This window comes from Manacus candei, unplaced genomic scaffold (genome assembly GCF_025592945.1).
Source record: "Manacus candei isolate 608988 ecotype Guabito, Panama unplaced genomic scaffold, ASM2559294v1 h1tg000014l, whole genome shotgun sequence".
NCBI lineage: Eukaryota > Metazoa > Chordata > Aves > Passeriformes > Pipridae > Manacus > Manacus candei.
Genome location: NW_026138062.1, coordinates 1439382 through 1462644, shown reverse-complemented (window position 1 = coordinate 1462644; position 23263 = coordinate 1439382). Strand labels below are relative to the sequence as shown.

Here is a 23263-nt window from a genome sequence, read left to right as displayed (position 1 = left end):
ATAATAAAAAAAAAATTAGGACATCTATTCATTGGATTAAACATACATAAGAATTTAGCCCACAGCAACAAAACCAGAAAACAATAATTTAAAAAAATGCTGTATTTCCAGTATGCACTAACAACTTGCAGAAATTAAATCTGGCCTTAATTATAGACTCCCAAAGTGGTTCACAGATCATAGTTACTCAGGATCAAAAGATTAGTGTTCAAAACAATACTTATATAGGATCAGGCCATGAACCAGAACTTCCTCGCTTTGCTCAGACAGTTTTCCAGCCCTGTCTCTCCTCAGGCTCTTACGCTGGGGAGTAAAAAGACAGCTGGATGAGACATGAACTTGTGTATTCACTCCTCATGAATCAGGTGAGAGAGAATGTAGCCTTCAGCTGTATTACCTTACTTGAAATATTGTGAAGTGCTCCTCTTATAATTGTAGGAAGGCCCGGGGCCATCCCTGGGACCCAGCTGATAGTACAGCATCATGGCTGCTGCCTCTCATGAATCCTACAGGTGGAGAGTAAGCCCCCAGCTCATCATGTCAGTTGCTTTGGTTTTGTTTCGTTTTGTTTTCTCAGGGATGGTGCATAAATCCCACTGGACCAGATAGGATTAGAAGGGTACACCAAAGTTTTTAATAAAGTGGTGTTTTCCCCATGCACACATATTTAGTGCCAGCAGACAAGGGCACAGTCTAAGTCAAAGTTTCTTTGCATTTTTATCACAGTTTTAGATTAGGTTTGTTTTGTTTGTTTTTTTCCCCTACATGGATAGAGGGCTTCATGCTTAACTCATTCCCTCCCTAGAAAGACCCAACATCAAGCTTTAGCTTGCTGTTCTCATAGCACATATACAAAAGAAAGTCTGACCTACAGAAAAAAAAAAGTTTATCTAGAATTTAGCAGCTTTACAGTAGCCTCCTTGAAGAGTGCACTAAATGTTTCTTATAAAAACAGAACACATTTGAAAACTAGTATGAAGAGTTCATTCAGACTGAATCAGTTGTTCAGCTGAACAGACAGGGACTTTGAAATAACCAGCAGCCTCTCTTAGGGACTTCAGCACAAAGACGTGGTAAAACAAATTGCCAGAAATACAGTGCTAAAAAAGGAATGGATGGTTTCCACCTTTTTTGTCTTTAAATATCAAGGTAACAGCAAGAGGCCACACAGTTTTCCAGACTGAGATACAGTTTGATCTTTGCTGCCATTTCTGAGAAATAAATTCCATCTTAAGCATACAGAGAGTGCCCATATTTTTAATCTCCTGAAAGCCGGTGACTAAGCATGCAAAAACTTCAGTGGCACCTCTGTGGCATTCTCTAATTCTTCCCCCCCAAGCCCACCTCACCCCATAACATTGGCTTAATTGTTCACAAGGAAGAAACTCAAGGGTTTAATGTTGTTTCTGGTAATATGATCCAAGGCTTCAATTTTATAATCTTTTTCATTTCTTCAAGACTGATGTAGGAGAAAGTACAGTATATAGAGATCAAGGCAAGGCACCTTCAATCTAGCAATTTGGTGGGCATGTTATCCTCAGAAGCTGGGTGGAGGTACATACCGGGATATCAGTGAAATACCTAGGACTGGACTTTGCATGCTTAGCTAAAAACAAAAATAAAGTTTTGTAATATGTCCAGTTTTAAAATTTTTTTTAAACACCAGAAATATTAAACTATAATTTGTAACTACCCTTTGCATTGGTGCTGCAAAAAAGAACACAACATCCTTGCCCATGCTTTGCTAAGTAGGTGTGGAATTCAGCCAAAAATAACAATGGCGTTAAGTTCAATTCCTTAAAAACAGGAAAGGATTATATTTGAAATGGATTTAGGTAGCATGATTCTGATTAGTCTTACTTTTTTTTTTTTAATTGGTGGTGGTTGTTTTTCAAACAATGAAGATTTAGTAGATGAAAAATGAGCCTTAATTCAGGCCTACAAGGCCTACAAAATTCTTTGGACCCACTTTCCCAAAAGTGAGTGGGTCTTGCTCGCTGGGCAAGGCAAATGTTACCATTACCAGTAAGCCTGTGATATGTATAAAACACACACACAAAAAGAAACTATACGGGGATGCCAAACACGTGTTTCATAAAACTCCCCGTTGGTTGTGTTTGACACTCTTCCCTCCACTATAACGCCAACCTCAGAAGCATAGTATCTTTTACTAAAGAGTATTCACATTTAATCAATATTGTAAGCCAGAGACAACGATCCTATTCTTTATAGATATAATTTGTAATAATAGATTTTTGAAGGCTTCCGATTCCCTGATTGCTTTCAAAACTAAGCCACCGGCAACACTTAAGTTATAGAGAAACACAATCCCTGCAAAAGTTCACAAACAGTGGAGCGAGCAGCCTTATAAAAAAGGGAAGAAGAGAAATTCATAATAGCACAGGTTTACAGCATCTAACTAGAAATTACTTGATTATTTGTGTGCTACAAAATAGAACTTAAACACATGGATTTTGCTGAAAGTGGACTCAAAAAGGGATTATGGGCAATTGTCAGCAGGCAAGGTATCAAGTGTACTTGTGAAGTATGTGATTCACATGAAGTGTCACAGTCACAGAAAAGATATTAAAAAGGCATTCCAATATCTGGTAGGGCATTCCATGGTCTGAGTTTAGCTGGTTTGTCCAGGTGTCTTCTTGTTTTGGGTAGAGCTACATGTTGAGATTTATCCACTTGCAACAACTCAGTTCAGAAACAGCAACGGGCAAGTCGGTGACTTGCTGCAAGCTGATCCACAGACACTGCCGAGAGGAAGTCTGGCAAGGATAAATCGCTCAACTGTACTCGAGATTCAGTAAGTCACAACACCTGTGAGGATCCGGCTATGTCGTCTTGCTCTTGTTAACTGGTTTGCCGCCATTCATTATTGCAGATGCACTTGTGCTTTTACTTGGAGTTACCCCAGCCTTTGGCACTGTTTCTCCAATATCATGCAAAGATGGTTCTCGATACATGGCAACTGAGGGGAGAGAAGAGAAAGGGAGAAACATTTTTAAGAACGTATCACATGTAAGAGTTCATCTCAAATAATTATCTATAATAACTGATACTGTAGGATGTTCCTCTTGCATACCAGGGAAACTATTTATTTTGACAGACACTTGCTTTGCATCACTGATAGATTTTCTTGACCCTCCAAAATTCTCACTTCTTCATCTCACTTAAAAACATGGTAGGAAACTACATGCTTGTTTGTTTGATGGACATTATAGATTTTTGGAAATTAAAAGCTACTCTTCTATCTTTGCATAAAGTGAACACACAAAAATGTAAATGTATATACACATATGTATATATATATAGACCCCTTAAATAAACATGCAAGCTTTTAGAAGTAAAACATGATAAGACAGATTGTATTTAAAAAGTGGGATCATACAATACAGTTGTCTAGACTTGTGTTCTTTTTTAGTCATATTTGCAAGACTAGGCCAGGATCCAGTTCTACAAAGTTATGTGTACATCAGTCTCTCAAATCTAAGGAACTTGGCTATGATCTCGTCAGTTGTATCCTGAAGAAATATCCAGGAGATGTGGAGAGTACACAGAAGGTTTGGGGTTTTTTCTTCCTCCTTTGCAAAAACGTATGCAGTAACCACTGATCTCCACTGAATGTAGAAACGCAGAAAACTTCAGATTGAACTACTAACTGAATTCTTAGAGGAATTAAAAGTTTGCCCCGGGGCTTCAGTTCCCATCTAACCACTTCAAATCCTTTGAGAAAAATACATGTATTCAATTACACAGTTCCAGCATTAAGCTGCCTTAATGATTAATGCTCTTGGATAATTCAATTTCATTTTCCATGTCAGTGAATCAGGTAATATTTAGACTTATACCTAACTTCAGTAGCATTTATTTATATCAGAGCAATGTTAAAAGAGATGTCAAAGCAGCCAAAGGAATTAATCATCACACTATGACTTTGGGACTGGCTGTGTGTTGCCATAGAGAGCACAATTCCTTCATCCCTTGGCTAATTAGAGTAGGAGGCAGGAGCATCAAAGTACTGACCTTGATCTCCAGTGGTGTGAAGTTTCATAATAAATATGAAGGGCCCCATAGCATCATTAACTAATCAAATCCTTGTTCTAACATTTCCAGTGACATAATCTACATCCTTTTATGGCTTCTAGAAGACTGACATTAAATGTCTTCTTTAGAGTATATAAGGCTGGTTATGATCTATGTCTTCAGAGTGCCCCATAACTGTGTTTAGGGTACTTAGTTGATTAATTAGAAGATCTTGATGAAATAACACTGTGATCTACACAACTATTAAGTTGAACAACATGAGGTGGAACTATAAAGTAAGGAATTATATAGAAGAGCTATCATATTTGATGATTCTTATAGGCAATGAAACAGGAGCCAGGCCTAAAAGAGTTAACTGAGATATCTTGGCCTGCTAAGAAACTACCAACATCTAAACGATCTGTGCTCGTTCTGTTCTGCCTACTGGACTAAAGCTTAAAAGAATGGTAGAAGAAGCATACAATAGGCCTAGAGGTAATAAATTCGGATGCAGTAAGATAAAGTAGACATTCGAATAGGAGAAACAGGCCTGGAGCCAAGGCTTTCTCCAAGCTCCAGTGAGTGGATCGAGAACAACAGAAAAGTAGGAAGGTCAAGATGCGGAAGATGAGATGAGACCCCAGACTCAAGGGAGGAAGAGCGGATCTCCCACCAAGATTGAGGGCCAAGAGAAGCACCACTCCAAGCCCTGTCTGAGCTCCATCTATACTCTACCTGTTATAATTATGTATAGATAGCTGTTGTAATCACATGAATACACATTTAATCATATATGAAAATTGTATAAAAACTACTTTTGTGTGAAACCTTTGAGAAGTTCTTTGTGGTGCAAACCATGCTTGCTCCTGGTGCTGTCAATAAATACCTTTGCTGCTCAAAGATCCAAGAGTCTCTGAGCAGTTCTTTACAGCAATATAAATCATTTCTATGCATTGTCTAAGCTATTTTGATAGTCTGATAATCCAAATATTATTGAAAAAGAGTAACTTCTTTCCTAATCCATATCAGTTTGCATCTCTGTTAAAAATTCAATGGCTTTCCCTCTTAGCAATTTGTATTATTTAATATAAGGGAATCAAGATATAAAGTGTTAATATTGTTGAGAGCTCATGGAACTACTGGAAGTTTCTAAAAGACAAGAAAAGCAAGAAAGTATCAACCTGAGTTCAAAAATGAAGTCAAAACTTAGATTATTCTGATTCTTTCTTTATGATGAAACTAAAATATTTAACAAACTGATTGTCTAATCAAAAATTTACTCAGACATTTTCAGATGTTAAGTGATGAGATAACTTTCAGAATGACTGAAGCTATGTGTAGCAATAAGAACAGTAAAATTTGGAGTGCCATCAGGACAAGAAATGAAACACAGCATAGGTTTATAGAGGCTTGCAGAATGCATAGGATAAGACAAAAGTTCCAAGATATAATTGGATGCATTTTTCAGAGAATGTGTGACATCATTTTAGTGTGTAAGGTTACTGTGACTGTTATTGGCTTCTATCTTGGTTTAAAGGCCAGCTTACAAAAGTTATGTACGTTACACCAATTGGCAAAGTAACACAGCACGATTTATTTCATAAAGAGACCTTTGTGTTTTGTATTAGAAAGCTTTTACTTTGAAATGCTGACATTTCATCCATTCCCTATATAACTCCCGATTATCCTACAATATCCATTATTTCATTCTGCCTAATAAAAGGACTATTTTCTCAATGCAAGACTCACAACAGCTTTTGTCCCTACCAACAGAATATTTTAAAAGTAGCACAATGCACTTCCACAAAAGAGTTCTTTTCTTATAGAATGACCTCTTAATCCCCGGAAAAATGTTTTTACATATGCCCTTTCTATCATCACTATGCTGAAGCACAAAACTGCTTCATGAATCTTTAGGACTGTCATTAGTAATGGCCCCTGTGCAAGGCACACACATTCAGAAAGGGCATTTTAGAAATCGTTCCCTTTTCTTGTGAGATTTATGGGAGGGTCTACCAGCAATGGACTGAGCCTCACCTTCCAATGGCTTGGGTAGAAAATGAGCTGCTGGTTTTGTTTTCTTCACTCTATTTCCTTTCATGACCTGCCCTTCTTTGTTCAGCCCCAAGAACCAGGCCCTCCCGGACTCCTGTTGTCTGTAGAGCATGGATGAGTAGATTACATAATAATTTTCAAAAACGGACTCCTTGAATTTGCACTCTGGTGTAAAAAGTTCCTGTGGGAGGAAAAGTAAATGTTAAATGGTATCTCTAAAGTGCAGTTTCTGTTTAGTTAATTTACAAATACCTCTTGATAAGTTTAATATATGACTTATAATAAGGTTCTGCTTTGAGAACAGGAGTTCTGTCTTCCTCTGGAAGACCTCCAGGTGAAGTTTCCATGAATGCCTCAGTTTTCCCATCTGTGCAAGAGGGATAGTATATTTTCAAAGTAGAAAGGAAGCTATACAGACATAAAAAAAATTTCAAAATACATGAATAATTATTATTGTGCTTATTTTTTCAGATAGGATATTCTTATAAAGATTAAAAAAGTCTATGCTAAAATAGCATTAATGAGATGACAGTTGTTCTAACATGGTAAATGCAGCAAACTTCCTCTGGTTTACAACAACTAATATTTGAAGCTCAAAATGCTGCTACTAATGTATTAAGATATATATCATGCCCTGGAATCCACATGGCCTGAAACACCACAGGAAAATACTATTTTGATGTACAAATTCCTGGACAAAGAAAAATAATTCCTACTGACTTTCTCAGAATATTTTTCAGAAATCACATTTAGAAACAGCAGTTATCCAAAAATTTTCTCTATAAGTTAATCTAAATACAAACTTCTGCAGAGCAGTAGCAAAATAATAATTTAAACATAGATATATATTTTAATAACATACGTAACTGACAAAATAAACAGTGTGAACATACATTGAGATAGAGATTACCAAAATTCTTTGAAAAATCCAGCAAGTTAATAAGCAAACAAAAATTCATTCAAAATATCACAAGAAAATAAGATTCTGTGTGACGTGATTTTCTGTCTGTGGACCCATCTGCTGAAGCCTGTAGAAGAAATAAGACATGAAAGGAAGAGGTAGATGTGGAAAAGAGGGAAAAGCTTAACTTACCTTGCTAAGCTTTCAGAGAGCAAAGTTCTCAACCCTGAATACTCTTTTTATATTTCTTTTGGTTATCTTTCCCAAGCAGTAAAAAAATCTGAAAACATCATGTCTTTTCACTTCTCCATTCACAGTATTTTTTATTCATTTCTTTTTTTCATGGCCCCATGCAGTACTGAGTTAACACCCAGTAGGCAACATGTTTTCAGGGTCTCTATGCCATCCCCAGCTGCCTATATATTGTAAGAATTTCACAGCTCTTTCTATCACAGATTTACTTTCTGGAAATCAAAGTCCTTAAAGACATAGTTCCCCATACCAAAAAGCACAGATGAAAGACTTTTCTGAATCTGCAATAAATGTCATTTAGTGTACAACCAAGTTCTTCTATATGATGGGGTACACAGTGTTCATATTACCATGGCTTAAGTTACCACCAGTAAGCAAAGCTGTTTTGATGAACACCAGGCATACTATTAGCATTTTCAATTATGGAACATCTTTGAACCTCAGATAAAAAGAATTAATGTATTTTATGCAGCAACAGACTAAAAGCAGTTGCTGTAGCATATGGGAAATGACTTGTGAGCCTGCCTTAAAATGGGTTGCTTTGGCTGTGTGAGCCAGTACACTTAGTGTCTATAGGTCACACTCATTCACAGGATGCAAAAAAAAATTCTCTGATATGTGCAATGGGCATCTTTATGTACTACAACCTTTTTACCCCCTATGTGCACAACTGCATATATATATATACACACACACACACACACACACACACACGTGCATAAATGCGAATACAGTTTGTAATAGAAGCACTGAATATTAATGACAGGAAACACCTTAACTGCACCTTCTCCTTTGCCATGGGGCTTTTTCTCTCTCTGTTCCAAGACTTTAAGACACCTGTTGTTTGTGTTAGTCTCCTTTCTCCTCCACTGATTTCAAATCACAGTAGGGCTCAAGGCGACTGAAAATGAAACCAGAAGGCAGTGACATGCTAGAGGGAATGCCTGTTAAAACCTAGCACAAGCGTTTACATGCGAGTCATGTTTCTCAGCTGTTGAAACAGCAGATGCTAATCAGGAAATGCCTACACAGCTCTCCTCATTACCTACTTCACTGAAAATGCTACCCCCTGTGTTCCCCACAAAGTTTTACTTCCTTGCAAAGCTCAATTACCATAAACACTACTCCTTAGCCAATATTCACTTTTTTTTTGCTATAAACAAAAGCTGTTTGTCATTCTGTATTCCTCTGTACTAGAGATGGTTGGCTGCCTCTAAATGCTATTTGTGTGTTTTACCCTAACAATATCCATTACCATACTTAAACAAGACTCTTTCAAATCATATCCCTTCTCTGAATCAAACCCAACTCTTTCCTCTTTGACTTCTTTGGCATGGGCCATATGTTTTTGACAGTGCATAGCATATGAAATGGTAGGTATTTACCAGGTGAAAAAAAATGGATTATTTCTGTGCTATTACTTGTCTACTCATGGACAAACTAGCATCATTACTATTATGTAGTTATGAAAAGCACAGTAATAGTCTGATAAATTTTTTTTCCCGTTTAAGGAACAGTCAAACCTGAATACTGTACTCTGCCTAAAAATACTGCAGCTATCCAACTCCAGACATCTGGGTAGTGTAACAGCTTTGGACAGGGTTTGCTTTTATCCAGTATATTAGGATGCAATTCTGCTGGGTTAAACTCTCAGTCAAAAAGTCCCTTAAATATATGTTACTTTAAAGTAGAATAATAATTCTACTGATGTGGCGAGTGTTCATGAATGAAAATTAGGCACCTGACAATTACCATACTGAACTGCAGCCATCAGCTCCTCTGAGGAAAGAGTTAGTCAAAAGGAGACTTTTGAAAGGTCCACCTTCCCTGGGGCTCAGGTGGAAATTGAATATTTCTAAGTTAAGAGTGATGCCTAAAGTTTTGCCTTAGACACCATCTCAGCTGGCTGAAAAGCTATCAGGGTCTATACTTTCTTCAGTAAAGTACCCATAACACCTAAGATATTGTTTGTGCAAACATCTAAGATATTATTTGTGCATGTTTGCATGTACCTAGACAAATCTAAATCTGTATCTCTAAGACTCAACCCAGTAAGAACTATCAGAAAATTACCAATGTGTTAAACAGCATCAACTTAAAAAAAAACATCCACAGGTGACTTGACTCAAATCCAACGCTGGAGGGAAAGGCAGTATAATGGTATTTTTTTAAGGGAAACTCAATAGTGAAGGCACTCCCCTAGGCTATCTCCCTATCTGTATCCAACCTGAAGGAATCCAATATGCATCTGGTTGACATGGATAATTTAGATCTTCCCTACAAGAATGACTTTTCGGGGTTTGATCCCAGGACATTTTGTATTAAGAAGTGACATCACTTGCAAACAACAACTTGTGCTCAGGATTTCTCTTCCAATGTCAATGCCCAGATTTAACGTGTAGTTTTATACAAAAAATGGCTTTATCCTGCCACAGCAACATTTGAAAAATAAAAAGCATACCAGCTGCCAATTTCCAAAACCTCAGGAATAGGTTTTGGCTGTGAACTGCCATCTGATACAGCTTCCTGGGTCCTGGGGAAAGGAAGGACGTATGAAACTGCATCATGCTGAGGAAGGATTTTCACTTGGATATTTTTGCTATATTCTCATCAAGTTTTTGCTTGATGTGAGTCCTATGGGGAGATATTTTAAATCTTCTGATTGCAGTAGCATTAATACATATCACAACACACAGATCATGGGTTCAAACTTGTGGAATCAAAAGTTCGGTTATTGTGGAGTTTTTAGTTTTTGGGCCCCCAGCAGTGTCACCAAATCTCAGCATTGTATTACTCCATAATAATGGAGGCTTTGCTCATGGAATCACGTGGTAGCGTCAGAATCTACTTCATTTAAGAACCAAACACAAAAGAAATAAAATAAACTCCCACACACATTATCCATTTCTCATATCTGGGAGTGCCTGAACAACAGAGCTCAGGTTACTTGTGGTGTCAACATGGAGATATAAGGAATGTTGGAAAGTAATTCAGATGACAATTGAGATGAATTCCCTACCAAGTAATGCCTTTCTGTCAATCAGAGGCTGAAGTCTGACATGATGAAGCTAGGCCTCAATGCCAATCAATAATATGGCACAGTAGCAAATGGCTAAATCAAAGTACAGGGGGTAGCACTGTATTTCTCAGTGAGAAGGGGAGAATGCTGCAGTGTGAAATGAGGTGTGAAATGATGAGATCCCAGAAAACAGCTGCAGTACAGTGGAAAGGCAAAAGGCCTTGTCATAAACATATTTGTGCAGCAAAATCTGTAAGATCTTGAGGCTTCTCCTGCACATGAGACCTGGAATACATCTAAATTGATATTTCTCTGACTTGCTGCACATTGAATTAGGTGAGTTAGACTACCTTCTTACAGTATACCTATTTGACAAATGCCAGTGTAAGAAAAAAAATTACTAAAGATTTCCCAAATATAGTATCAAATTTTTCCAACATTTAAGCTGGCCAAAAGTCTGCAGTTCAAAATGATCTTGTGCATTAGTTCCTCTTCAAATGGCAGAAAACACAGCAACACATGGCTACTTACCTTATGGATTAAGGAGAAACTTATATTATATTTCCTGTACGTTCAGAAGACATTTAGTGGATCTGGGCCTAAAAGCCCCCTAAAAAACCCATAATTTTTAAACATAAAAACAAGAACAAGCAAAGTTGGCAGAATTTTCTATGTGCAAACTGGCCACATAAGATACCAAGGAACACAGGACTTTAGCTACCACTACAGACTTTGAGGTCACTTTACTAACAAATCTTCAAAATATACAGCAGTACTAGTTGAACTTGGCAATCCTACAGATGCCCCATGAAAGCAACAAATACTCTGAACCACTTTCACACTTTACGCCATCTTCTGATGGAAAATTTCCTTAGTAGATTACAACAGTCAGAGAACACCATTATTGGCTCTTCTAAGCTGATGTTATTTCTGTCCTCTGGAAGATTACTAAATATGTGGACTTAAAAAGAAAATTAAAAAAATAGGAGTTGATATCATGCAGGTAAAAACCAGGGATGACTCTTCTTAAAGAAACACTGAGAGTTCAGTAAAGATGTCAGCATGTAAAAGCAAAATTTTTAGCTACAATTCCTGTCTCTCATTTTAAATTTTTTTAAAGACTTGAACATGTGAATATCATTGCTTGTAAAGAAACAAAACACAACTTCTGTCTAAATTTAGGCAAAATTATATTCAAATCAATGCTATTGCAAATATTAACACTTACTTTACTGGAATTCTAATTAGTGGGGATATGAATGGTAATATTGATAATGTAGCAATTATTTTATTCATTTACATTCATAAGAACCTAAATTAAGGTAATGAACAAAAGCCACACAGCATACATAAAGAAAAAATAACAAAAATTAGTTTGAACAGATACCTGCATGTTTAAGAGAATCACAGAATAGTTATAGTTGGAAGGTTCCTCTGGAGACCATCTAATCCAACTTCAATACTAAATACAGCCCAAATTTGGCTTAATTTTATGTCCAGATTGGAATCATAGAATCATTAAAGATGGAAAAGGCCTCCAAGATCATCAAGTCCAACCTCTTCCTGAACAAGACCTTGTCAACTAAACCATAGCACTAAGTATCACGTCCAGTTGTTTCCTGAACACTTCCAGGGATGGTGACTCCACCACTTCCCTGGGCAACCCGTACCAATGCTTAACCTTTCTGTGCAGAAATTCTTCCTGATGTCCAACCTGAAAGTCCCCTGGCACAGCTTGAGGATATTTCCTCTTGCCCTGTCACTAGTTGTCTGGGAGAAGACTCTGACTCCCACCTTGCTACAACCTCCTTTCAGATAGTTGTAGGGAGTAATAAGGACAAAACAAAACATAAAGCAGCTCCGATTACAAAAATTTCCTTGTTTCGTAAAGGTTGCTTCGCTTAAACTAGAAGATATGGCCATATTTAACTATAATTTATTAAAGGCAATAGTATTTTGTATGGAAAGCAGAGTACATGCTCATCACTTACATAAACTTACCATTTGCAAGACTAAACAATGATGTCAGATAAAAGCAAATTTTAAATAATAACTTCAAGAATGATCCCAAATTGCTACTTATATACACTAAGGAGATATCATATATTTCTCTCTCCTTCTACATAGTAGCTATTACAAGCACTGCCCAGGTGTTTTTTTTTGATCACTACCTACAATTCAGAGTCATCAACTCAGTGGGACGTGGCTGAAATAGAACAAATTTTCCTTGATATAAGCATTTATGATATATGTTATTTAAAGTTGTACAACTGACTCAAAAAAATGAACGAATGTTTGTGAAATGCAGTCCATCAGGAATATCTGAAATGTAATCCTCACATTAGGAGTGAAAGAGTAGAGGTTGTTAAAAGTTGAGGGAGAGTTTGGGTCAGCAGTCTGGAAAAGGTTGCTAATTTTCAAAACTGTCTTTATGGCACTTGTGTGAAAACTAGAATACTTCACCAAATGCTCAAGAGAAGAACCACTTAAAAAAGTGTTGCCTTACTTGAATAAAAAAAGCAAAATTAATTCTAGAAGTATTATCAAGAAGCCAATTTTTTAACCATGGATTTAGAATGGCTGCAGCACACCAACAACCACCACATATTACAGATTATGGTCAAGTATAATATCCTCACAGACATAGAAAGGAGAGTGAAGTTAATTTTTGCTTCAGTTCAACTCTGAGCTCTCACAGAAATGTGTAATTTTTGGCTTAAGTACATCTTTGGCTTTAAAGGAAATGGAACCAGAATCCCTGTATCACTAAAATGAGACATTCAATCTCCTCACCACCTAATCCTCAGCAGCTATCTTCCCTTTCTTTGCAGTAGAAATCTGCTTTAAGGCTTCAGCTTAAACAACTATAACTTCTTGCTGTATCAACACAGAAAGACATCTTTTGTCTCCTGTACGGCACCTACCATTAAAGAAATCCAGTATCAGTAAGAAAGACAGATGCACTAAGGCACAAGTAAGAGAAATTGCATGCATTGTAGGGAATGTTTTCTTCCAGTATGTTATGAGAAATTTTGGAGAAGAGCATGAGTAAACCATCCTGTCTTTGATGGTCACTTTCACTGAGAACAGCCACAATTCATCAGCTTGTAGATAGCACCAGGTTCTCAGCTAGAAAAGGTCAGCGCCAAGGGAAAAATGGGACAGCACTAAATAAAGAGACTGAAAGGAAGGATTTAACAACATAGCTGTTGAAACAAACCATGATGGGCTGGGGAAGGAATTCTAATCGGGTTGCCTATGGATCCACCATTCTGTCAACGGATGAATAATGCAGGAGGCATACAGAGTACACTCAGTCATAGACCAAGCCTTTCCAAATGACAGTGGAATTTTTTGAAACAAGTTCATTCAGACACGTACAGTCATTTCTGTAGACAACCTCCCGCAATCCAAATGCCTCAAATAAAACAAACTATAAAGAAAAGAGCAAAGTAGTTATTTAAATGGCTGAGTACCCAAAAAGAACCAAGGAGGATGTTTTTTTCTATTTGTTTACCACTAATGAAATTTCTTCTCCTCTCCAATACACTGAAATATTGGATAAAGAAAACTGATCACAGTTTTTAACACTATTGTTCAAAGTCAGACGGGATAGTATATTTTCATATATATGGTGTTTTTGCAGACCTTCCTGAGTATGATAATATGACATATCCATAACTATGTAAAAATGCAAAAGTAAACATAAATAGATGCAAATTCAAAGGTATTTTGTAAGGTTCACTTTAGGCTCTTTCAGTTCTACATGTTCCTTCCAAAAGATGTGTGAATTTATGAAAGTTTTAAATGGGTGTCACTTACAAGCTGAGCAGTTAGAAAAAGTTGCAAGAACATTCAAGTTACAAGAAATGGCCTACTTTAGTGTACTCTTTTCTGTTTCTTTTTTCTTTACAGTTGTGAGCTCGTTTTTCTACTTGCAGCCTTTTTTTATGACCTGTCAGTGAATGAATTATACCGTCTAAAAACTAACTATTATAAAAGACAGGGGTTGGAATAAATAAAAGTCAGGAGGGTAGGTCAATTAGAACTTCCTGCTAATGCATCTTTTTTAACCTTTTGCTGTTTTACACTGGGTGTTCATAAGAAGAACATGGAAGGTAAGCTCAGAGGAACCTCAGTCTGAGGAGACTTGTGTAAGGCAAAACTATTCTGTAAAGAATATAACCAGTTCTCTGAAAAAATGCATTAGCAAAGTCCTCTCTTATTTTCATGATTCAATATAAGCTGCAGTTGACCACTGGAGGATAGGAAGCAAAGAGAGCAGAGACAACTTTCAGATGTTTGTTCCTTAACTCTTTTTATACAGCAAATACGTATTTTAGGAGAAACAGCAATTTCTTGCTTCTTTCACGTAAATCTTTTTGCCCATCTTTGTCCTTCCAGCATGGAAGCACAACTGTAAATATTCAACAGGTTTTCCCTGTTTCCTTCCAAAGCAGCTTCCACATATGAAGACAAAAGGCTCGAAATCTATTCTCTGTTCTCCTTTCCTCTCTCCTTTTCCAACAAGAAGACAGAAAATGATGAATATCAAATCTGAAAGACAGCCAAAACCTGACAGGCTGACAGGCTCTTAAATATTCTGTACTGTTTCCTGGTTTGCGCATTTTCATTCTTTCATAGAGATGGATGCTTATAGCACTGTTGCACTTAAACATAAAAAGTGAGTGCACACAGTATGGGACACCCAACAGAGTGCTGGCTGCCACATAATGTCTGCCCAGAAAAGATGACCCAAGAGCACAGTTGCCTTAATTTATTTATTTATTATTGCCTGAAATTAATAAATGTAGACAAAAATCCTAAAATTCTTGCTAGTGTATTATATATGTGTCTCATGCAAATAGCAATGTTCACAAAAAAACCATCTTTTTGCTTAATATATTTTAGTTCATTCAGAGATCTAAAAATATATTCCTGTTATTATTTAATTTTTATACACCTACACAGCTGTTACTTCAAGTATCCATTTTCAGAAGAAACTTAAAGTCCAGAGATTCACACCCAAACATTCAAAAGCTGTATAGTGAATCAATGCAAAAGACAAAAGAAAATCCATTTTGTCTCGTGTTTTAGCTAGCAATTAATGGGAAATAAAATGTCAGCCACTAAAAGGTATTTTTTTGGAATGGCATCACACCATTAACCAGTCAGAAATGGCGAAAGGAAATAAATCAGACACTTTTGTATGTTCATAGGACAACCAAGCTACCACAGGTTGCAGCCTGACACTGTAAAAGAATTCTGTATAAACCACTTTATCAGAGCTCTGAAGTGAGCAGGATATTTGCTCATGGTCATATCCAGGGGAGTACCATGCATTCCCTGCCTCAGTCAACCCGCTTCTGTTAGTAAAGCTTTTTTAGAAACTGAAATGAATTAAATGGAGTCATGCTTACAAAGAAAAGGGAGAAAAAAACCTCTCTGCTTTATTTTTCTAACCTATCAATGTCTCTAGAATGCTATTGAAAGTATTTATTTGTTTGTTCCTATCAATAATAACAAAGTGGTGTAATATTTGAAAAAAAAAAAAGTAAAATCTCCCTTCTCTATGCACACAGTATCTATTTCTTGACTGACACTGCTTAGGCTCACAACTTGTACAACACACACAGTTTGCATACCTTTCACCAAAAAGTTATTTGGTACCTCAGCTTGTGTATCTATTAGACATGACTGACTCAAATCTCATCTACATTGGGTTTCAAAGTAGAGGTAAAATTCTGAAATACTACACTCCACAGAAAACTGATATAAAAATACTCAGGGTCCTCATTGGGGGATAATAGTAAACATTTCAATTACTTGCATGTCTGATAAAAGTATATGTGCTTTTAGAACTGCAAGTGAGTTGCTCTCTTTGGTTAAAAGTTAAATTTTACATTGAGATTAAAGGAAGAATTACACAGCTCCCTGGCCAGAGATTTCAGCAAGTACCAAGCAGTAAATACATAACATTACTCTCTGGGTGTTCACATCAGTGCCATACCATGCCCACCATCACCTAAAAGCAATGGCCAACACGTAGATTGATCTTCAAAGGCCCTTAATTAAGGTCCTGAATTTGGGATGAACAGATCACACCATGAGGACACTACAGGGATGTCATTAAAGGCAATGTCTTCAGGAACATCCTGCTGGGGATACATGTGCCTGTCATGCAGGAAGCAGGGACATGATGCTGGGGCAGGGAGTAGCCTCTCTCCCTGGCACCTGTCCAGAGGGTGCACAGCCAGACCACAGATTTTAGGGTATGCATGGAATTGGCCACAGGGCAAGGCAGTGGTAAATTCAGACCTTAGCCTCCCAGACAAAGAATTGATTCATGATGGATGTTCAACATCGTTTCCTTTTGGATTCTTCCAGGCAAGGCCACTAGTCATGGTGGGTGGGAGAAGGAACCTGTTCCTTTCTGGTTCATGGCTCAATTTATGAATATTTAAATAGACTCTCCCTCCCTTCACTGAAACTCAGCAGATACCAGACTTTCATTATCTTGGCCATTTCTTTATTATGCTTTTATTAGATTTCACTTCTAAAATCATGTCCTCAAGCAAGTTAATTTTTACATATTTTTAACTTATGTGGAGTATTTTTTTCTCATGTCACTCCCTGTTTAGTTCTCAGGATAAAGTCTTCCGTAGATACCACCACATTTAAAAGCAAATAAATTACCACTTGTATTTCAGGAAACATATTCTTTCCTGCTTCAAAAAGAAAAATTAAACAGCAAATGAAAAAAAAAGGAGGAAATCATTATTTAATAACATTCTGGTTTACATCCTTTTAAATGAAAAGCTAAACACTGTGCAAAAATTATAATATTAGCATAATCTTATCTATTTTAATAGCCTGAAGATTTGCCTGATTTGCTGAAACTGCTACCAGGAGTCAATCCTCCAGGATTGGCTCTCCAATGAGCAGAGTGCCAAATAGACAGAGCTGAGTAAAAGTACCCTTGAATAATTTATAATCATTAATGTTTTATTTGTCTAAATGTAATATTTATGATTCTCATTCATGAAATTACTTAATGAAACATAAAATGTTATGAGCTATAATTTATTTTATTAAAATGAAAATCAGGAACATTCAATTACTGATATGGATAATCTCATCTGAATTGAATTCCCTATTGTTGGGCACTCTGATTCTTTCTAAGGCTCAGAAGCTACAGGTACATTACTTACAGAACAACTGTTCTTCATGAAGAATAGAGAGGCCCTACAACACTCAAGAGAGTGCTTATTATATTTACTTTTCATTAAAACAGCAGCCTAAAAACTCTCCACTGCCTTGGATAACAAAGCCCCAACCTGTAAACATTTATAAATATAAATAACCTTAATTAGTATACCTGATGCTAGGGGGATGCTATATATAAACTAAAATATATAAAAAACATTACTATCTTAAGATAGGTACTCTATGAAGTATTCCAGGTATTTATCAAAGCTGTTCCTGTAAGCAGACGTGGAGATGGCCTCACCTATATCTGCCACTGAGAAAGACACAGTTGGAAATCTGATATTTGGAACCTAATCTAAAGCAAAATGCCAGAATTGGAATTAATTTCTCTCCTATACTTTCATAATGAAGATATTTATTTTAAAGTGAAAACTTATTTCACAAAATACTACTCTCCATGAGTAAGTTAGCTGCACATGATGTGAAAGACAGTGAAGGGAATTAGGTCAGCTGTGCTGTTAAAATAAAAAGAAAAAAAAAGACAAAATATAGCAGCTAATCTAAAACTAGAACACAAAGAATAAAGTTTAAAAATGGTCCCAGATTGTTTTAAAATTTTTAATGTCCCATTCTTTTGTTCCATTACATTTGTACTTTTTTCTGTGTTTCTGTTTTCTTCATACTACAAGACGATCCAACTTTTTTCTTGTGAAAGGTCAGATCCCCATTTCCTTAATGGCAAAAAAAATCACATTTGATTTGTTACAGAGAAAGCATTATAATTTGATTCTGTAAGTCAATACATTTAAACACCTGTTCTGGTAAAGTAGTGAGGCCTCTTTCCATTCTAAAAGTTACATGCCTCCTCAAAAACAATCCCTTGCTAAAACATTCCCTTCCACTGCCTGTCTCTTCTCTAAACATCACTGATGCCAGGTTAGGCATCACTGAACTGTCTTTCTGAGTTCATCTGAAGTTTGAATTAAATGTAGTTCCTCCTCCAGTGATGTGTATCTGTCTTGCTTCCTGTGCACCTCCTTACAAACCTACTGAGAGGTATTTGGATTTGGACACAACTTATGATATGAATTAAATATATATGAGATACTGCATAAGATCAAAACTACAGGACACCAGGCAGTAAACTGGTTCATTAAACTGATTTACAAGAACTTATTGAAAGATATATGAAACCCCCAAAATGAAATAGGCAGTAACTAATCCACCCAAATCACAAACCTCTTTTCTATTGTAGCATTAAGTGTTTTAGATCCCCTGAGCAATGCTCTATGTGGATTCTGAATGCCTCAGTGCTTAAATACATCAGTGATATAAAAGTCAGAGATGATGTATTAATGGGAGAAAGAGATGCTATTACTTCTATATCAGAACATAGCACTCAACTGTCAGAGGTAAGTCCAGGTTTCACTGGACAAACAATAAATACCACGCTGTTATTTGGTGCTCCTTCTTCCAAATACGAGTACCCAAACCCACAGTGATCTTTACCTCTCGATTGGCATGGCACAGCATTAAAGACATCATAAGAATACTTGAGATCCTTTATATTTTGCCTTTGGTTTTGGATGTCCTTAGTAATTTATAATAGGTTTCAAGTGTCTCTCTTCAAATATAGGAATAAAATTACAAAATAATACCTTTTTTTTTTATAATCACAAGGTTAAAGGTACTTGGGTTTGAAGAAAGCCAGCATTACAACCACAGATTCACTCATAGGATCACTGACCTTCTGTTTACCCAAACCCCCCATCTACAGTGCCACTCCTGAGCCAGGCTGAGTTGGTGGTTGAATGATTTGTCATAATTCCCCACAAGGAAAGAACTGGTGCAAGTTTCATGGCAGAGCAGTTTCATGAACCAATCTGAAACATGCTCTGCTGTACAGTGTAAATGCTTATCAGGGACCCAACAAGAACTATATTTCTGTCACCTAAGATCTTCTTTCTTAACAGAATAGGATGAATGCAATTAGCACCAAGGATGAACATAATGCAGGACCATGAGTCCTAATACTCTATTTAATCCTATAGCAGATCTTGGTGTAAAATCAAGACAGTGTTTAACATACATGGAGGTAAATTCTTTTATAGTTGCAAAAAAAGGATTTTATTGATAAGTAAATGAGACCCGAGTACTGATGAAAAAAGCTTTTGGAGAGTTGAGCTGAATTATTTTCCTACAAAATATTGCTAACAGCTACCTGTTCAGAAAAGCCCTACAGAAGGACTTGTGAGGAGGAAAAATAAGAAGGATGAAGGTATGTCCTCTCCCAATTAACCCTTTATGCTTACTACAGTTACAAGAAAAAGAGTGGAATAATCGGCTTCCCCATTCTTCTCTAGAGGCAAAGGAGGTCCAGCTGTGATTTCAGAAGTGGACACAGGTAAGGGTGGAAATTGCTTCCATCAGGCCACCAGCTGTGCATTGGGCCAGTGAACAAGACTTAGGATGCGTTAGGCTCTACTTGGGCTGGTCTTGGCCTGGAACTTTGTTAGAGCTTGTTTAACTGTAGCAGCAGACTTCCAGTAAAACTCAGGTTGAAAGTGACTTCATAAGGTCCAACTACTGCTTGAAGTAGAGTCACCTATGAGAGGATGCTGCTAATGCTTTTTTCTGTTATTATTTATATTAGTTTACTTTCTACATTGGTAGCAAGCAATTATTAGAGAATTTCAGCTCTCCTGTAATTAAAAGTTCTACTTCAAACAGCTGTTAAAAAGATGCTAAACAGTCAGACACAAGTGCTTGGAAGGAAAGAAAAAAATTTAACTTGATACCTGTTCTCTGTTTTCAGATCTCATAATTTTTATATCGATGACTTCCAATGACTTGTGAGGAACAGTGCAGTGCTGTGCCAAAAACAAAGTGGTTATGCATTAACTACTTTCTAAGGCATTTCCAACTCAGGCCATATTTAAATCAGACTTTATCAGATATAATTACTGTACTCTAACCCAAACTATTCAAATTTCAAATGTTCACTTTAAAACATGTGGAATTTCCTCTAAAATAAGTACCTCCTCCTAACTGAACTACCAAGAAAAAAAGGAAAACTAGAAGGATCATCCAGCAGGATCTAACAATCTCAGAGATCCAATATTATTAAAAAAACAAGAATGCCCAGTGAAGACAATGCCAAACAATACTAGTTATTCATGTAATTTCAAATCACATATTTTAGTGGCAACCCATATGCTCTACATGTCTGTAGATACGTCTTCAATCTGCTTCTCAAGAAAACCAAAAGTGAAATCTCAGCTGAAGAAAGACTTGCCACCACTTTTTGTTTGCATTCTTTTCGTGATTAATTTTATAGCTTTAGAAAGAAATTATTTTAAAAATATTTAATTAGTGGAAAGAATGATAAATAATTAATTATCTGTACATTGCGCTTTTTTTTGATTTGTGATGAACTTTTGCAGTGTATCAGCCCTAAGACTGCTATTCACCATATTGTTAATACCCTGTATAGTACCATAAGAGATAGCGACAGAATCAACCTACTGTCCCACTTCTATTACCTCTTACCAGTTTTAAAACAACATATGACTGAGGTTGAATACATTTTTGAGAATTCTGTTTGTAGTATCACCTTAAATTAATCTTTCCTTTAAATTCTATGAAGATGACACTTAAATATATCAGTAGTACTCTAATGTTCTTCAATCAAAAATGAGTAACACCAAGGTAGGTTTTTGTGTTATATGTTATTAACTACTTCACAGAACTGAGCAAATGCTGCTATTCCCATCTTCCTGCTGGAACACAAGCAAAGGCAGATCCTGAGATTAACAACCCAAGATTGACAAGTAAAAGCAAAGGCGTATTTGCATCTTTCAAAATACCCACTCAGATAAAAGCTTTCTAAGCCTGCTTAACACTGTCTGCTTACCTTCTCTTATTTACCCTTTTTTTTCTGCACCATTCTTTCTTCTAAGTGCCTGTAGCTACTCCCCACCTGTGCGCACCAAATGCCTTAATGTCACCTTCCAATGTTCTGCAGTTCTCCAGGTCTGGGTGAGGGCATCAGCTGGGTCTGGAGATAAGGGAAGATACACAGCTTCCAAAAGCACCTATGCTTCCTGGGCCCTGGATTCATCAGCCACCCGAAAATCTGATTCCAAGGTGTACAGAAGAATTACCTTATTAAACACTAGCTTTTTACCCACAGCAATTCTCAACAATGAAATGGATGGGAAAACACAGACTTCTTGGCTATCCATCACTTTCCCGAGACAGAAGTAAAGACATGGAAACAATAGGATGGAGAGGTGCAGGACCGTTCCTGACATCTCTTCCACAGCCAAAAACCTAAATATTTACTGTGATAGTTTTTGTGCCTGGGACATGAAGCCTCTCAAGGATTTTGTAGCATATGTGCAGCAGTACATAGAGAAATAAGATTTGTAATGATTTACAGTCAGAAACTAGAACTACTGCCAATATTTATTATAATTTTTCAGGGCAGAAAAATTACTATTTTGGAGACAATCACCCCATAATGCCTGACAGCAGATTTAGCTAACAAAAAACCCACAAAAAACAGGACAAAGTAACAAAGCTGTAATTCTGGAAGTGTGGGAGGGAGCAAAGGAGCATCTTTTTACAGAGCACCTAAGGAGAAAATTCTCAGATCAGAAACAAATCAGAGTTCAGGTGTATACAATTTACAGTTGAGGAAATAAAAGAACAGTGGGCTATTGCAAAAATGGAGCCACTCTTAGACAAAGTACATAAGCAGCACAGTGAGGTTTTTGTCCTGCAAATTTCTGAGCTCTCCTGCCCTAACATATAATGAACGTAAGCGGGTAATATACTGCCCACTCTATGAAGACAAAAAAATTGGTCCCTTTCTGGGGCTTTTGGACAGTTTCAAAGTGCATTTTGCAAGAATAGCAATCCTTTGTCTCTTTCACTGAGCTAAAGATCATTTAGATCTCACTCTTGGCGGACCAGGGTAAATAAGTAAAATGAAAATTATTACTCGCACCTTAAGAGTGGCAAACTAATTGATGTACCCAGCAGGCTTTCTGCTGGTCTTAATTAAACAATTTCACAAATTCAAAATCTTGACTTTGGTAAGGATCAGCATCCTCTTGAAACCTCCACCGCGGGGCAGGTGAGACTGGCCCTCAGATGAGATGCTGCGCTGAGCGCCTTTGTGGCTGCTTGACAAGCGATACTTTTGTGGAACTCCAGCAGCAAAGTATCACACTCCGACACATTTTGCAAGCTGTCCTATATTATCAAGAGCAGTGACAAAATAAAACTGTCTCACTGTTTGAATTTTTCCCATGCTAATCCATGCTGCTTGGCCAACCAGTGTGAAACTAAATAGCTGATGGCATTTTTAGGGGAAAAACAGCACCAAAATCTGAGGATACAGAGAACTGTGGAACCACTCCAAGAGGCTTTCTGATGAGTCATTATCCAGCTGTCTGAAGCTTTTGGCAGCAAAGGCATTAAAAACATATTATGACTGCACAGCTTTCACTACAGGTCCTTGCTCCAGATGATTATTTTTTGCCTCTGTGTACTGCTATCTACATTCTTTGCAGGATGCTTATTCAGGTACTGTTAACTACAACCATTGCAGGATATTTATTCACTGAGAATTCTGCTTATACCTCAATATTAAACAGCTGTTGGGTGGCCTTGGATGGCGCTGTTCAACAACAGTTGTTGTAAATGTCCTATTTCCTCAGACTACATCTCCATCAGCCAAATTTTCATACTTGTCATTTTTTCCACAGATGCCCTGAGAAAGATTT

The 23263-nt window shown here is 36.9% G+C and overlaps 1 protein-coding gene across 4 annotated transcripts in view; it reads right to left on the bottom strand.

The window, feature by feature from the left end:
- Positions 1 to 725: 725 nt before the first annotated feature.
- Positions 726 to 23263, bottom strand: part of FGF14 (fibroblast growth factor 14) — a 391737-nt gene continuing 369199 nt past the window's right edge. For all 4 annotated transcript variants that reach the window (XM_051780668.1, XM_051780671.1, XM_051780672.1 and 1 more), the window contains 2 exons: positions 6073 to 6271; positions 726 to 2980 (listed from right to left, as the gene is read on the bottom strand). In XM_051780668.1, coding sequence (XP_051636628.1) covers positions 2844 to 2980; positions 6073 to 6271 — 336 coding nt within the window. In that variant the 3' untranslated portion in view covers positions 726 to 2843. The remainder of the gene's footprint in view (positions 2981 to 6072; positions 6272 to 23263) is intronic.